Source organism: Lithobates pipiens, unplaced genomic scaffold (genome assembly GCF_037356315.1).
Source record: "Lithobates pipiens isolate NorthernLeopardFrog02 unplaced genomic scaffold, aLitPip1_a1.2 Scaffold_1, whole genome shotgun sequence".
Classification (NCBI taxonomy): domain Eukaryota; kingdom Metazoa; phylum Chordata; class Amphibia; order Anura; family Ranidae; genus Lithobates; species Lithobates pipiens.
Genome location: NW_027507685.1, coordinates 193,980,151 through 193,996,524, shown reverse-complemented (window position 1 = coordinate 193,996,524; position 16,374 = coordinate 193,980,151). Strand labels below are relative to the sequence as shown.

Below are 16,374 nucleotides of genomic sequence, written 5' to 3'. Positions count from 1 at the left end.
GGTAGGAGAGGGAAGAATTGGGTGTCCATGAGAAAGGGGTACATGCATTAATGCTTCGTCTGGTGGCTGGATCTAGGCCTATGCCCAGCATGCTAGATTTAGAATGATTGATCTTATATAGGGAGGCAGTACTGAGGTGTTATGGAGTTCAGGTAGGGACTTGACAGGATCAATGTGGCATATAGTCACATCATCGTTGAGGTCGATTTTATGCGAGTGATCACCAATTTCAATATCCAAGATAAGGGGATTAATGCGGATGGATTGGGCCAGGGGTTCCATAATTAGGGCAAATATTAAGGGGGAAAGTAGACATCCCTGGTGTCTCTCATTGGTGATGTGGAAGGTGTCGGAAAGTATGCCTGAGGTTATGACCCTAGTGCTGGGAGAAGAGTAGAGAGATGAGATGGCTTTCAGGATCGTTCCAGAGAAGCCACATTTTTGCAAGACTGCTTTAAGGTAGTTCCAGTCAACTCTATTAAACGCCTTCTCTGCATCAGAGAAGGCATTTGGTGTTCTGTCCATTACAATAGATCAATAAATCTCCTAGTGCCATCCGATGCTTATCTGCCAGCCACAAAACCCACCTGATCGATATGTACTAAGGAGGGGATGATGGGATGATGAAGAGTCACATAGCTAGTTCTTTAGCTAATAGCTTGGTATCCGTGTTCAATAAGTAGATGGGTGTGTAGCTGGCAGGATTGTCGCGTGGTTTGCCTGTTTTTGGAATGGTAGTGATTGTGGCTTGTAAAGATTCTTCAGGTATGGAGCCTGTAGAGGCAATGGTGGGGGGGGGGTAAGAATTTTGGAGAATAGTTTGCAGTACTCGTTACTAAAACCATCAGGCCCTGCGGCCTTGTGGAGTGGTAGTGAAGCAATAGCTTTATCTACTTTATCTACTTCTGATGGCGTGAAAGGGGGTGAAAGAGAACGTATCTGGTCCTGCGAAAGTGAGGGTAACTAAGTTATTTAAAAAGCTCTCAATATCTGTAAATACAGGAGTTGAAATGAATGTTGTCTTGCCTGATATAGGATTCTAACTGCTCAACAGTCCTGGGCCGTCTTTGTGGTATTTTTCACTTGAAGATGCACCAAATCTTCTCAATTGGTGAAAGGTCTGGACTGCAGGCAGGCCAGTTAAGCACCCGGACTCTTCTATTACGAAGCCATTCTGTTGTCATTGATGCAGTATGTGGTTTAACATTGTCTTGCTAAAATATGCAAGGCCTTCCCTGAAAAAAAATCATCTGTATGGGAACAAATGTTGCTCTAAAACCTGGATGTATCTTTCAGCATTGATGGTGCCTTTCCAGATGTACAAGCTGTTAATTCCATTCGCACCAATACACTCCCAAACCATCAGAGATGCGGGCTTTTAAACTGAGTGCTGATAACAGGCCAGAAGGTTCCTCTCCTCTTCGGTGCAGAGGAAGCGGTGCATATAGTTGCCAATAATTGTCAAATTTTGATTAGTCTGACCACAGAACAGGTTTCCACTTTGCAACAGACAATTTTAAATGAGCTTTGGCCCAGAGAAGATGGCGATGTTTCAGGATCATGTTTAGATATGGCTTCTTTGAATGATAGAGCTTTAGCATTTTTTGATGACACAGTAAACGGTGTTCACATACAGTGGTGAGTCCATGCAGTGATGTCCATCACCGAATCATGTTTTCAATGCAGTGCCATCTGAGGGCTCAAAGATCACAGGCATCAAATATTGTGTTTCGGCCTTGTCCCTTGCACACAGAGATTTCTCCAGTACTATTTATCCACGTATTGTAGATGACCATATATTTAAAGCCTTTGCAATTTTGCATTGAGGAGATTAACGCCAAAAACTGTTCGATAATTTTTAGACACAGCTTTTCACAGATTGGTAAACCTCTGCCCATCCTTACTTCTGAGACACTCTGTCTCTCTAAGATGCTCTTTTTATACTCAGTCGTGTTACTGATCTTTTGTCAATTGACCTAATTAGTTGCAAAATGTTCTTCCAGCTCTTCCTTGTTAGTACTATTTACTTTGCCAGCTTTTTTTTTCCCCGTCCCAACTTTTTTGAGACATGTTGCTGCCATCGACTTTAAAATGGCCTTTTTTTTTTTTTTCTTAAAATGGTACATTTTAAACCTTTTGATATGTTTTCTATTGTGAATAAAATATGAGTTTCTGAGGTTTGTAAATCATTGCATTCTGTTTTTATGTAGATTTTATACAGTGCACCAACTTTTTTGGATCTGGAGTTGTACCTTCATTACCCAAAAATAGCAAATAGCCTCTTGCAATCCCTGTACAGCAGAGTTTAGAGTGGCCAAGGGAGAAAGATCCAATCCATTCATGGGCTGATGGCTAAATTACAGGCTGAAGGAGAGTCTGTGATGTCTTGGGCTCGGAGGAAATCAGTCGAATTATGCACTAAATACTGAATGCACTAGTGAATATAGGTAGTAAATATTCTTTAGGGTCATGTGACATTAGCAATCCCATCACTTGCAAAACTGGACAGCAACAGGATCAAAAGAGCATTTGCCTGCTTCTACAGTTTTACTCCCTTGTTGACTGAAACCCTTCAGAATATTGCTTGCCGACGACAAGACAGTGGCAGAGCAATAACTCATTGATAGGGTCAGTGAGGGAGCAATGACAGAAACAAGATAGGGATCCTATTGTGGGCAATTTTCTTTGAGCAACAGGAATGCCCCTCTGACATGTCTCGTAAAAACCTAATAAATCCTTCCTGTATGTTTATTATAAATTAAACTGCTTGATCATTGTGCCAGTATCTGACCAACCTTTTTCCCATTTCTAGTGGAATTGAACGAAGTTGGGTTCCGTTTTGTCCGAAAGTGCATTAATGCTGTAGAATCTACAGGTATGGAGCATAACTTAGACTCTATTTTCTTTTTTGTATTACTAAATTCTGTTTACCAAAATTAGGACTTGCACTATATGACCAAAAGTTTGTGGACACCTGACCATCACACCTATATTATCTTAAAGGACATCCACTTCCAAAACTTTTTGATGGGTAGGCTTTCCTCAAGATTTTGGAGTGGATCTGTGGGAAATTGTGCCATTTGCAAGGTCAGTGTTTTGGTGCCCCCTGGCAGGTTACGGGTCGAAGTAGCAGTTGGTCTACATCAGAGTTTCTGATTGTGGAGCTGGGCTAAAGACCCTACTGATCTCGGTTTTTCACTGGGTTGGCAATGGTCAGGCATTCTCCCAGGTAAGTATTATAGCTCACAAGGGTAGTGGGTGATATGACAGCACACCAGTCACTTCAATGGCTGGTACTTAGATAACCTTCCTGGTTAGAGCACATGCCAAGTGCACTTACAGGGAACTCTGGCATTCTTGGCAGAGATTCGGTGAGCACCATTGGAGGTCCGGGCAGGGATTCTTTAAGTACTATTGAAAGTACCATTGGAAGTCTTGCTAGGGATTCTGCAAGTACCATTGGACGTCTTGGCAGGAATTTTGCGAGTACCATTGGAAGTATTAGCAGGGATTCTGAGAGTACCATGGGAAGGCTTGGCAAGCATTCTGGGAGTACCATGGGAAAGCCTGGCAGGGATTCTGTGAGTACCATGGGAAAGCCTGGCAGGGATTCTGTGAGTAGTACCATTGGAAGGCTTGGCAGGGATTCTGTGAGTAGTACCATTGGAAGGCTTGGCAGGGATTCTGTGAGTAGTACCATTGGAATGCTTGGCAGGGATTCTGTGAGTAGTACCATTGGAAGGCTTGGCAGGGATTCTGTGAGTAGTACCATTGGAAGGCTTGGCAGGGATTCTGTGAGTAGTACCATTGGCAGTACATGCAGCGATTGTGTGACTACCATTGGGTCCTGGCAAGGATTCTGGATGTCTGGCAAGGGATTTTGAGAATAATAAGACCAGACAAGAATTCTGAGAGTACTGTAACGGGTACTGATGAATGAAAATAAGTGTCTGTCTGTGTTCATCCAAAGGGTGCTGAGTAGGGTTGGAGGTCAGGGCTCTGTGAAGGCTTTTTAAGTGCCTCCACACCAATCTCATGCAAAACCATGTCTTTATGGGGCTGACTTTGTAGACTGATGCACAGTCATGCCGGAACAGAAAAAAGCCTTTCCAAACTATTACTACAAGGTTGGAAGTGCACAATCATCTAAAAGTTGGTCAAATATTGACTCTAATAATTTGTCCCAAGCCACCATGCAGGAAGAGTTTGAGTAAATGTCCCACTTTACTTGTGTTTTTAAACATTTACAAAAAAAAAACTCAGACTGCTCCCCCTTGGAGTTGTATTTTGGTGTCATTTTATTTACTTTTGTGGTTTCTTCAGATGATCTTGAATTTTATTTAAATTCCACACCACAGCTAAACCCTGCAAATGTTTTTTCTACTAAAGTGTTTAAGGGATTGTCTTTGGGAGGTCTCATAGCGATAAGATTTTATATAAATGCTTTGTTCTTTATATGTGCAACAGAAAGAATGTTCACAATTCTCTTGGTATGCAAAAGTCGCAAATAAATGGAGAACTGTAGGCAAGACACACAAATCGGAGTCCTCGCCAGATAAGGCACAGAGCCCAGGTTCCGGACAGTTAAGCTGGCTATATGTAGATGGATCGAATCCAGGCCAGTCCCTGCTTAACAGGCCGAGATTCTATCCATCTATGGACAGGCTGATTGTATCCAAGGGGATCCATTGATCTACTTGGGTACAACCAGCATGTTATATTTTTAGCATTAGATTATTACCAGTTATATAGTCGCTAGAAGTAATCAATGGTGTTGTCTTGGCAGGGACAGTTCCCTTTGCCCCCTCTCCCGCCGCAAGAACACAAAAGCTCTACGGGAGGGATTCCCCCCATCAACGCTGACTGTGTTGATATGGGAATCAATATTTTTTTTTTTCCTGCAGCCCATGGTTGCAGGGAAGAAAATCTCAATCTATGGCCCCGCCTTAGACAGAAGCAATGGCTGACAAAAGCAGAGGTTGCAAGCCCATGATCAGGAAAAGCACAGACCGCCTCAGTACAAACACAGTCCAAATAATCCCAAGAAGTTATCCAGGGCATGGGCAGGCAGAAACCAAACAGACCTGGTTAGGACATGAGCAGACAAGCTTTGGTTGAAAATTCAGTCTATTTGGTCACCCCGAATTAAGACAGGTGTGCACAGTAGACCCCTGAACTGCAGTGCCAGCAGATGAAGGTTCAAGACCATTTGTTACAATAGTGCATGTAGCATAACCATACACAAAGTTAACTAAAATTGTAACTTGATAACGGGTCTCATTAGGTGCCAAAGAGTACCTTTGTGGTAATGCCACATCTAGCCAGACTTTATTTAGAGCTCTGTGCAAAACCTAACCCTCTTGGTATGGGGGTAGAATAGGCATGCCCTTTCCTGTCTCCCACAAAGTTCTTGGTATTTAATAACTTATTACGAGTCACTTGACTGTGAGCGCCTGGGGCTATGCAGATACCAGCTGAAGGGAATCTGTATTTACATAGAAACTTTGAGGAGCAATCTGGGGAGCCAGGCAAGTATAATGTGGCACCCTCAGTTTAGTATGAGTATGGCCGATGCAGGTTTAATTTAAGGATATTGTCTGCAAGAAAAAAAATAGGGCATTTGTTCTGGCTTGCTTGTCCTTACAGCCACCAACTCCTTTCAGTTTTAATTGACAAGCAGGATGCCCACTAGTTAACCAGCGTTGAGGAAACCATTAATTCAAGACACCTATCTTTGCTCTTGGTCAGGGGTCTCCAAACTGTCTAAACAAAGGGCGAGTTTACTGTATTTCAGAATTAACAAGGGCCAGACTGTGGCTATTGAGAGTAGAAAAGTCCCCAATGTCAGTGGAAATAAACAATGCCCCATCTTTGTTGTCATTGAGAGGAATAGTGCCCCATCAATGGTGTCAGTGGGAGGAATTGTGCCCCGTCATTGGAAGGAATGGTGCCCCATAAGTAGTGACATTGGGAGGAATTGTGCCCCATCATTGGTGTAATTGGGAGGAATTGTGCCCCATCATTGGTGTAATTGGGAGGAATTGTGCCCCATCATTGGTGTAATTGGGAGGAATAGTGCCCCATCATTGGTGTAATTGGGAGGAATAGTGCCCCATCATTGGTGTCATTGGGAGGAATGGTGCCCCATCATTGTTAGTGGGAGGAATTGTGCCCCTTCATTGGTGTCATTGGGAGGAATTGTGCCCCTTCATTGGTGTCATTGGGAGGAATTGTGCCCATCATTGGTGTCATTGGTAGGAATTGTGCCCCATCATTGGTGTCATTAGAAGGAATTGTGCCCCATCATTGGTGTCATTGGAAGGAATTGTGCCCCATCATTGGTGTCATTGGGAGGTATTGTGCCCCATCAGTATCAGTGGGAGGCATTGTGCCCCTTCATTGGTGTAATTTGGAGGGATAGTGCCCCATCATTGGTGTTAATGGGAGGTATTGTGCCCCATCATTAGTATCAGTGGGAGGAATAGTGCCCCGTCATTGGGAGGTGTTGTGCCCCATCATTGGTATCAGTGTAAGGAATTGTGCCTTGGTGTCAGTGAGGGAGTTAAGTCCCATTTTTATTATCCGTGGATAAAAATAACGCCCCAAGGGCTGGATAAAAGCAAGCAAAGAACTGCACCTGGTCCCTGGGGCATAGTTTAGAGACCACTGCTCTAGATGACCATTCTCAAACGCCCCCCGAGCTCAGCAGGGGGCACCTACTTCACATGGTGTGCTCTGCAGACTCCCCTTTAAGGATTGGGATGGCAGCAATGTTATCTCCTGCATTTTGCTGAGGTCACAACTGTTATATTGACACCAACTAAGGTCCTTCATTCATCTTCCACTGTTCTATTATAGGAATGACTACAGAAGGAGTGTACAGGACAGTGGGGAGCAACATCCAAGTGCAAAAGCTGCTGAATGCATTTTTCGGTAAGGTTCTTGTGTCACAGGGATGGAGACATTGGACTTGCATGTCCTATACCTTGCTAAAGTCCCAAACCTTTTCCTTTGCATAACAGCTTGACATATAACATATTTTCTTTCATGTTTTTTTCCTAGATACTAAATGTCCTGGGAATATAGACTTGCAGAGCAGTGACTGCGACATCAAAACGGTTACTAGCGCTTTAAAGTTCTATCTCAGGTATCTGGGCTACAAAGCTTGCAATTATTTTGTATTAAAGTGACAATAAACAGTGAGCTCCATTCCCAAAGCGGTATCTTACTGCATCTGAATATGTGATAAGATACCGCACAGCGTCTTTCAAAAAAAAAATTTCAATTCACTAAAAAAAAACATGTCTGGACCACTACTTATTTACCGCATGCATTTATTTCCTTTTGTGAATTGACTTTAGCTCCAGTTTTATGCGTTTTTTTTTTCCCAAGGCCTTTTGCTTTATGCGGTAAATACCACATAAAGCAATAGAAACAAATTTTCAGCATCTCATGCCGTATTTGAGAAAACGCCTTTTATTTTTTTTTATTTTTTTACAATTAACCTATTTTTTTTTTTTTAATCACTTTTATTTCTATTACAAGGAATGTAAACATCCCTTGTAATAAGAATGGGGCATGACAGGTCCTTTTTAGCCGCTTCAGCCCCAGAAGATTTTACCCCCTTCCTGACCAGAGCACTTTTTTGCGATTCTGCACTGCATCGATTTAACTGACAATTGTGTGGTCATGCGACGTTGTATACAAACAAAATTGACATCCCTTTTCCCCCACAAATAGAGCTTTCTTTTGGTGGTATTTGATCACCTCTTTTATGGTATTTTTATTTGAATTTTTTTTATTAATAATGACGGTGATCTGCGATTTTTATAGTGAGTGACGGCGACACTATGGCGGACACATCGGACACATTTGTCATTTATGTATAAGCAATCAGTACTATAAAAATGCACTGATTACTGTGTAAAAGACACTGGCAGAGAAGGGGGTTAACCACTAGGGGCGATGAAAGGGTTAAGTGTGTCCTAGGGAGTCATTCTAACTGTGGAGGGGATGGACTTCAAGTCACATGATGGCAATCACTCCTCTTGATGAAAGGGAGCAGTGATCTGCCATGTCACTAGGCAGAACGGGGAAATGCCTGGTTTACAAAGGCACTTCCCCGTTCTGAGGCTCCATGACACGATCGCCAGGAGCCTGGCGGACTCTACATCACGCTGCATGTGGCTGTTAAAGGGGGATGTACAGGTACGCCCATTTACCCACCGCTGCCATTGTGCCGACTTGTATTGGCATACGGCGGTCAGCAAGTAGTTATGGAGGGATCTGGGGTCTATAAGTCCCCACATCTCTCCTCTATGCTGGAAAAGATAAATAAAGATCTCGGGCTTTCCACCTAAAAAAAAAAAAAAAAAAAAAGGCAGTGTTTACATCTGCCGGTGCCAGAAGTAATGCCATGATGTCGGTTCTGTCCCCAGAGGGTCATAGAGATCTATGGTAAACTGCTGCCACCGGCTGATTCATTCTCCGACTCTTCGATCTCACGGGAAAGCCAAGCATCGGAAAAGGGGGGGGGGGGTGTCCCCTCCCACTGGCTCTTAAAGTAATCAAGCGACTAAACAGCTGCTATGATGGTTTTTACTTTGCAGGGAATTGCTGTCTGAAAAAAACCCCAAAAACTAATAATGCCTGCAGTTGCACCCTCTCAAAGTCCAGGACGTCGCATGACATCCTAAGGACGGGAAATGGCTAAATGTGCTAGTCCGTCTAACGCTCCCCTCCCCCCAGACTGACAATGCTGCTGTCCAAAGATGTCCTCTGTGCTCCTTCATCCAGAGTAGGAGCACGCTAATACAGGAGGTGGCCAGGTGAAAAAGCCTTAAAACAAATTCAGCCACCACATCTAATGATTGGTAAGCTGAAATATATTACATCTTTGCTTTTGGGTCTAATATCGCATGTCTCCTCCCTCCCCCAGAAACTGACTAGACAGTAAAAGGAGAAGCAGCAGACTGATGAGCCCATCATTCTGTCCTTTTCTCCTATCAGCATGTTTCTTGTTAGCACATGAGCAATACAGCACACCTGATTGGCTCTTTGTGCTACTTCTCTTGAATACGGGAAGAGGAATCGTCGCTCCAGGTGAGACGGGTAGATTGATCCCGCAGCAGGTACTCCCAAAAGGTGCTGGCCCAGCTCACCAACGTCGAAAAACTGACAGTCCCCCATAGGATAGTAAAAGTGAATTTCTTGTAGTGTAGACAGATAAAAGCACAGGAATACAAGGATGTAGTTAAAGGGGTTCTGCACTCAAAATACAACATTTGCCCATTCTGTTGCCTATAGTTAATATATCTCATAATGCCACCTGTTTTTTTTTTTTGATTCACCTACCTTTTGTAATCTTCAGTACTTTATTTCAAACCCCTGCGGCGATGGGCGGTCTCTTGCGGGGATCAGCGTAATTTCCTGTTGAAGCCCGCACTGTCTCCTGTGATCTCGTTCGTGTAATCCCAGGAGACATTGCGGCTAATGCACCCGACATCTCGCGAGATTTCGGGTGCTACAGCCGACATCTCGCGAGATTTCGGGTGCTACAGCCAACATCTCGCGTGATTTTGGTAATTACAGCCGAGATCTCGCGAGATCTCGGCTGTAATTACCAAAATCACGCGAGATGTTGGCTGTAGCACCCGAAATCTCGCGAGATGTCGGCTGTAGCACCCGAAATCTCGCGCGATGTCGGGTGCATTAGCCGCAATGTCTCCTGGGATTACACGAACGAGATCACAGGAGACAGTGCGGGCTTCAACAGGAAATTACGCTGATCCCCGCAAGAGACCGCCCATCGCCGCAAGAGACCGCCCATCGCCGCAGGGGTTTGAAATAAAGTACTGAAGATTACAAAAGGTAGGTGAATCAAAAAAAAAAAACAGGTGGCATTATGAGATATATTAACTATAGGCAACAGAATGGGCAAATGTTGTATTTTGAGTGCAGAACCCCTTTAACGCGTTTCACACAGCATTGCGCTTAATCATGTTATGATTAACCACTTGCCTACCAGGCACTTTCACTGGCCGGCCACACTAGCGAGGTCAGCAAGTGGTTAAACACAATGCTGTATGAAATGCATTAACTACCTCCCTTGGATTTCTATGCTTTTATCTGTCTACACTACAATAAAGAAGTCCTGTTGTGGTGTGCGACTGTCTTCTCCGTGTTTTTCTGTGTGCTGCTTCTCTTACTTGGGTTTGAGCTCTGTTGTACAAGGACTGCAGGATGCAGACACTGTCAGATTCAGGTACTTATTATGCTTGTATTAAAAACTTTCATTTAATGATGTTTTAAAAATAAGGTCCGTTGGCATGGACCACGGGGTGAGTACATGGATTGAAAACTGGCTACAAGGATGAGTTCAGAGGGTGGTGATAAATGGGGAATACTTGGAATGGTCAGGGGTAGGTAGTGGGGGTCCCCCAGGGTTCTGTTCTGGTACCAATGCTGTTTAATTTGTTCATAAATGACCTGGAGGATGGGGTAAACAGTTAAATCTCAGTATTTGCGGACAATACTAAGCTAAGCAGGTCAATAACTTCTCCGTAGGATGTGGAAACCTTGCAAAAAGATCTGAACAAATTAATGGGGTGGCCAACTACATGGCAAATGAATAAAATAATGCATTTGGGTGGCAAAAATATGAATGCAATCTATACACTGGGGGGAGAACCTCTGGGGGAATCTAGGATGGAAAAGGACCTGGGGGTCCTAGTAGATAGGCTCAGCAGTGGCATGCAATGTCAAGCTGCTGCAAGAAAAGCCAACAGAATATTGGCTTTAAAAAGGGGATCAACTCCAGAGATAAAACTATAATTCTCACACTCTACAAGACTCTGGTCCAGCCGCACCTGGAGTATGCTGTCCAGTTCTGGGCACCAGTCCTTGGGAAGGATGTACTGGAAATGGAGAGAGTACAAAAAAGGGCAACAAAGCTAATAAATGGTCTGGATGATATTGGTTACGAGGAAAGGTTGCGAGCACTGAACTTATTCTTTCTGGAGAAGAGACGCTTGAGAGGGGATATGATTTCAATATACAAATACCGTACTGGTGACGCCACGATAGGGATAAAACTTTTTCGCAAAGGGAGTTTAACAAGACTTGTGGCCGCTCATTAAAATCAGAAGAAAAGAGGTTTAACCTTAAACTACGTAGAGGGTTCTTTACTGTAAGAGCTGCAGGGATGTGGAATTCCCTTCCACAGGCTGTGGTGTCAGCGGGGAGCATCGATAGTTTCAAGAAACTATTAGATAAGCACCTGAACGACCACAAGATACATGGATATACAATGTAATACTGACATATAATCACACACATAGGTTGGACTTATGACTTTTTTTTTTCGACCTCGCCTACTATGGTATGTATATAATAAAAATAGTGCTGCATTTATTTATATCTGCCTAGCGTTGAGCTTTTACTGTATGGAAGGTCAGTTGATTGTCCTCGTCTCTGCAGTATGTATAATTTTAGGAAGCACAGAGGGTGTGTCCTAACGGCAGTTCTCAGCATTGATTGCCTTTCTGGAGCAGTGTGTCTCTATAGCATTTGTTTTATAATTTTAACAGAAAATGTTTTTTCTTTCCAACCAGGAATCTATCGGAGCCTGTTATGACATATAAGCTGCATCGGGAACTTGTATCTGCTGCAAGTAAGAACATAAAACCGAACTCTGACAAATTAACATGTTATGGTCGCAGTGCAATCAGAGATGGATCATCCATAAGGCAACCTAGGAGGAGCCTAGGGGGCCCAATGGATGTGGAAGGGGGTCGCCTTCAACCTCCTTGCTGCTGGTCAAAGTTGTGCCACCACCCGTCATATTCACAAGGGACTATAGACTTGTTGGCAGTTGGTGTTTGATGGGGCTATGACAATACAAACAATGCAGATGTGGTGGCTACGCCTATTGTAATCCATGTAAATGTCAATCAAAGGGATAGAGGGGCAAAATCTGCCAACTTGGCAAGAGTCCCATTTCACCCATAATCCATTGCAAAAAATGTACAAAAGAGGGCGCTCCAACCTAGTGAGCTTAATCAAAATAAGCATAAAATGTACTTGCAAACATGTGAAATGAAACCCCTTATTGAGCTAGTCGCCCAGTAGTTCTCAACTCAGCAGGCTCCAGAATACAGAGGGACCTCACCGGGATCATGACTGGCTGACAGGTTTCGAAGAATAGGCCACCTTCATCGGAGCCAAAGAAGGTCTATCCTTCAAAACTCTGATTAACTTCCAAATGAAAAACAGAAGGGGAGTCGCAACGCAAACATTAGTGAAAGCATATAAAAAAAAAAATGGTGTATACACTGCGCCCCCAAGGTATCACCACTCTGCACCTTATGAATGTAATTTGCCGAAAGTAAAAAAAGTAATAGTAATCTAAAAGCAGCTAGTTTTAAAAAAAAAAAATCATTTATAAAAGGCAATAAATAAGAGATCTTATATTGAATAAATTACTCTACAATATTGCAGCAGCACTTAATTCTGTCCATCAAATATTATGAACACTCAAATGAATATAGTTCCATAAAGTCACAGGAAAGATGCACAAGTGGTTTAAGTGAAAAGGTCTTTGCTGCCCTTTTGTCTGAAGCATCCACCAAATACCACCACGTGAGGTAACGAAGCTCCCCCTATGGGGATACACTCACCAGACCCAGATAAAATGCACTCATTTGTATATAAAGATCTTTACTTTCTCCACTTTCTCCCTGTTATTCCAAATTCTCTCCACCAGATGTCAGCCAAGCATGGCTTAGGTTCCTGACATATACAAAAAAACAAAGGGGCATCCACATAGTGTAATCCCGTTTACTTTATTGTCACAAACAAACCCCCCATACATCCAGTTCTGCATACCATAAGATTATTACTTTAAAAGCATGAATGTAAAATATAAGTGCACTGTGCCTTTAGACTTTGCGGCCGCCGGAAGACTCCGAGACATCTGTGCACACAGACACAATATAATACCCTGTTTATACAATATAAAATGATACAATATAAAAGGTGATGTTACTCCGAGTAAATTGATACCCAGTATGTCATGCTTTGAAATTGCATACACCTACAAACAGCAACAAACTATAGTACCCTAAAATTTGCGTAGGCGACTCTTTTACGGTGCCTTGAAAAAGTATTCACACCCCTTGAAATTTTCCACATTTTGTCATGTTATAACTAAAAACATAAATGTATTTTATGTGATAGACCAACACAAAGTGGCACATAATTGTGAAGTGGAAGGAAAATGATAAATGGTTCATTTTTTTTTTTTTTACAAATATGTGAAAAGTGTGGGGTACATTTGTATGGCGCCCCCCTGAGTCAATACTTCGTAAAACCGACTTTCACTGCAATTAAAGCTGCAAGTCTTTTTGGGGATGTCTCTCCCAGATTTGCACATCTAGAGAGTAACATTTTTGGTCATTCTTTTTTGCAAAATATCTCAAGCTCTGTCAGATTGGATGGAGAGTCTGTGAACAACAATTTTCAAGTCTTGCAACAGATTCTCAATTGGATTTTGGTCTGAAATTTGACTGGCCCATTCTAACACATGAATATGGTTTGATCTAAACCATTCCATTGTAGCTCTGGCTGTATGTTTAGGGTCGTTGTCCTGCTGGAAGGTGAACCTCTGCCCCGGTCTCAAGTTTTTGCAGACTCCAACAGGTTTTTTTCTAAGATTGCCTTGTATTTGGCTCTATCCAGCTTCCCTGTCCCTGCTGAAGAAAAGCATCCTCACAACATGATGCTGCCACCACCGTGTTTCACGCTGAGGATGGAGTGTTCAGGGTGATGTTAGTTTTCCACCACACATAGCATTTTGCTTTTCGGACAAAAATTTGATTGTAACATGACAAAATGTGAAAATTTTAAAGGTGTATGAATACTTATTCAAAACACTGTATATGCCTATACATGTTATCAGTTTAGATTTACCCAGGAGCCATGGCGATAGAATTATTGCTCTGGCCCTGATGTTTGTGGTGATACCTTGTGTGCTGCTATCACTGGGCCTACGTGAGTGCGCGCATTTGTGTGTAAGCACGGGGGGGGTCGTTTACTTTTTTTTTATAACCATGTCATCTCCAGAAGGTTTACCCTCCTTCCTGACTAGGCCATTTTGTGCAATACTGGACTACATTGCTTTTACTGGCAATTGTGTGGTTGTGCGACACTGTTCCCAAATAAAACTGATGTCCTTTTTATCCCACAAATAGAGCTTTCTTTTGATGTTGTTTGATCACCTCTGCGGTTTTCATTTTTTGAACTATAAACAAAAAGACCGACAATATTGAAAAAAAACTATATTTTTTACTTTCTGCTATAAAACATAACCAATAAATTGTAATCAAATTTCTATATCAATTTAGGCTAATATGTATTCTGCTAAATGTTTTTGGTAAAAAAAAATAATAATCCCTATAAGAGCATATTAAACACGGGATCCATGTCTTTCTCACTTGCAGAACGGCGATCTGCCTTGTTTGCCCTCTCGGAGCGATCACCGGCTTTACGGCAGACACCTTGTCATGTGGCCCTCACATCCAGTTTTACAGCCAGAATGGGGCAAAACTCAATTTCTCTCCATACCTTCGGCTCCCACCCTCTGCTCCCACTATCCACTGTCACTTATAAACATAGAAGCCTAATGTGTTCATAATGGACAACTTTGCTCTCAACAGCTCACAGATCCCTGCTTGTGCTGATGGTAGGGCAAGTCAGGGACAGAGCTCTAATATCTCAGAAGGAGAATTATCTCCCTGCAAGGTGGGGCACCTACACGGGGAGGTACTAGAGCCGAATGCACGGGTAGTAGAGCTCCCTACACAGGGAGGTACTAGAGCTTGGAAAATCAGAAGAGAATAGAGCTGCGAGGAAGCTTTTGGGGGGTTGCACACTGTGCATAGGGCACTCCTGACCCCTGAACTCTGCCCTCTATACATAACTCACTCCTGAACCCTGTACTCTGTGCATAGGACACCCCTAGACCTGCAGTCTGTACGTAATGTACTGAAAAACCCTGCACCCCGTACATAGCATAATCCTGAATCCTTTACGTAACACGCTCCTGAACCTTGCGTACTGTACATAAAACACTCCTGAACCCTGCACTCTGTACGTATTACTCTCTTGAACTCTGCACTCTGTACATAGTGCACTCCTGAAATCTGCACTCTGTACATGGCTCACCCTTGAACTCTGCACTCTGTGCATAGGGCACCCCTAGAACTACAGTCTGTACGTAATGTACTCCTAAACTCTGCATCCTGTACATAGATTAATCCTCAACTCTTGCACCCTTTGGTAACACACTCCTGAACTCTGCACCCTGTACATAAAGCACCCTTGAATTCTGTTACAAAAGAGAAAACTGCGCTATTAGCTAAACCCGCCCAGTGAGCAGCAGCTCAAACCGTTATACGACTACACAAAACAATCAACTATAAGGAGCTGTGCTAAAAAAGATTTAAAGTGTAAAGCTATGATCAAAAATTTGATTTTGTGATAAAAAATTTGATCTTAACCCTATCGTAGAGTGCAAAAAATTATTTATCAATAAATAAATATAAATTCATAAATGAAAATATATAAATATAAATTAATAAATTGAAATGATTAAACTAATGAAATTATCATATAAATACAAATTCATACGTGACACTTAATAATTTGATAACACTTAATAAAAACGAAAAATAGAATATAACAGTCCATATAAATGTCCCAAAAATTTTCTCATGCAAAGGGACCAAGAGGAATCCAGTGCAGGATCAAACAAAACGCCCTTTGGAAAAGTGCTGTAAAGTGCAGAGGTTGCCACCACCAATAACAACTCTGGCCTCTTACCAGAACCTGAGATCCCTATGATGGGATCAGAAAGCGCATTGATAACCCATCAGAATGGACACTTTAGGTAGCAAACAGGAAGACTCTTTCCCCCAACAACGAGATGTTATGCCGCAACGAGCAAATCCATATAGAAAAAAAGATGCTTGCATAGCGTAAAAAACCTTTATAATTTATTTAAATGATACATAGATGTAAACTCTCATAATCCGGATAAGAAAAGGCATAAAAACAAACGAGCCGGGCCGGCTCTCGACTACCGCCCATTAGTTCCTGGACTGGCGTAGAACGCGGTGACGTCGGCACGCCATTCCTCCCGGCGCATTTTGTCAACAAGGACATGGTCACAGGATATGGGGCGGCGTCCTGACACACCACTTAAATAACCATACAAATAATCCAAGCCTCGGTCTGCATTACGTTAAGCACGCAGATCCACCATCTTGGATATGAGAAAGGGGCTATAAATACCCATAGTTACCACAAAAAACCTTG

The 16,374-nt window shown here is 42.7% G+C and overlaps 1 protein-coding gene across 2 annotated transcripts in view; it reads left to right on the top strand.

Annotated features, from left to right (window-relative positions):
- The window catches only part of OPHN1 (oligophrenin 1), a 201,576-nt gene that overhangs the window by 104,916 nt on the left and 80,286 nt on the right, over positions 1 to 16,374 (top strand). For both annotated transcript variants that reach the window (XM_077479375.1, XM_077479367.1), the window contains 4 exons: positions 2,813 to 2,875; positions 6,859 to 6,933; positions 7,063 to 7,147; positions 11,613 to 11,671. In XM_077479375.1, coding sequence (XP_077335501.1) covers positions 2,813 to 2,875; positions 6,859 to 6,933; positions 7,063 to 7,147; positions 11,613 to 11,671 — 282 coding nt within the window. The remainder of the gene's footprint in view (positions 1 to 2,812; positions 2,876 to 6,858; positions 6,934 to 7,062; positions 7,148 to 11,612; positions 11,672 to 16,374) is intronic.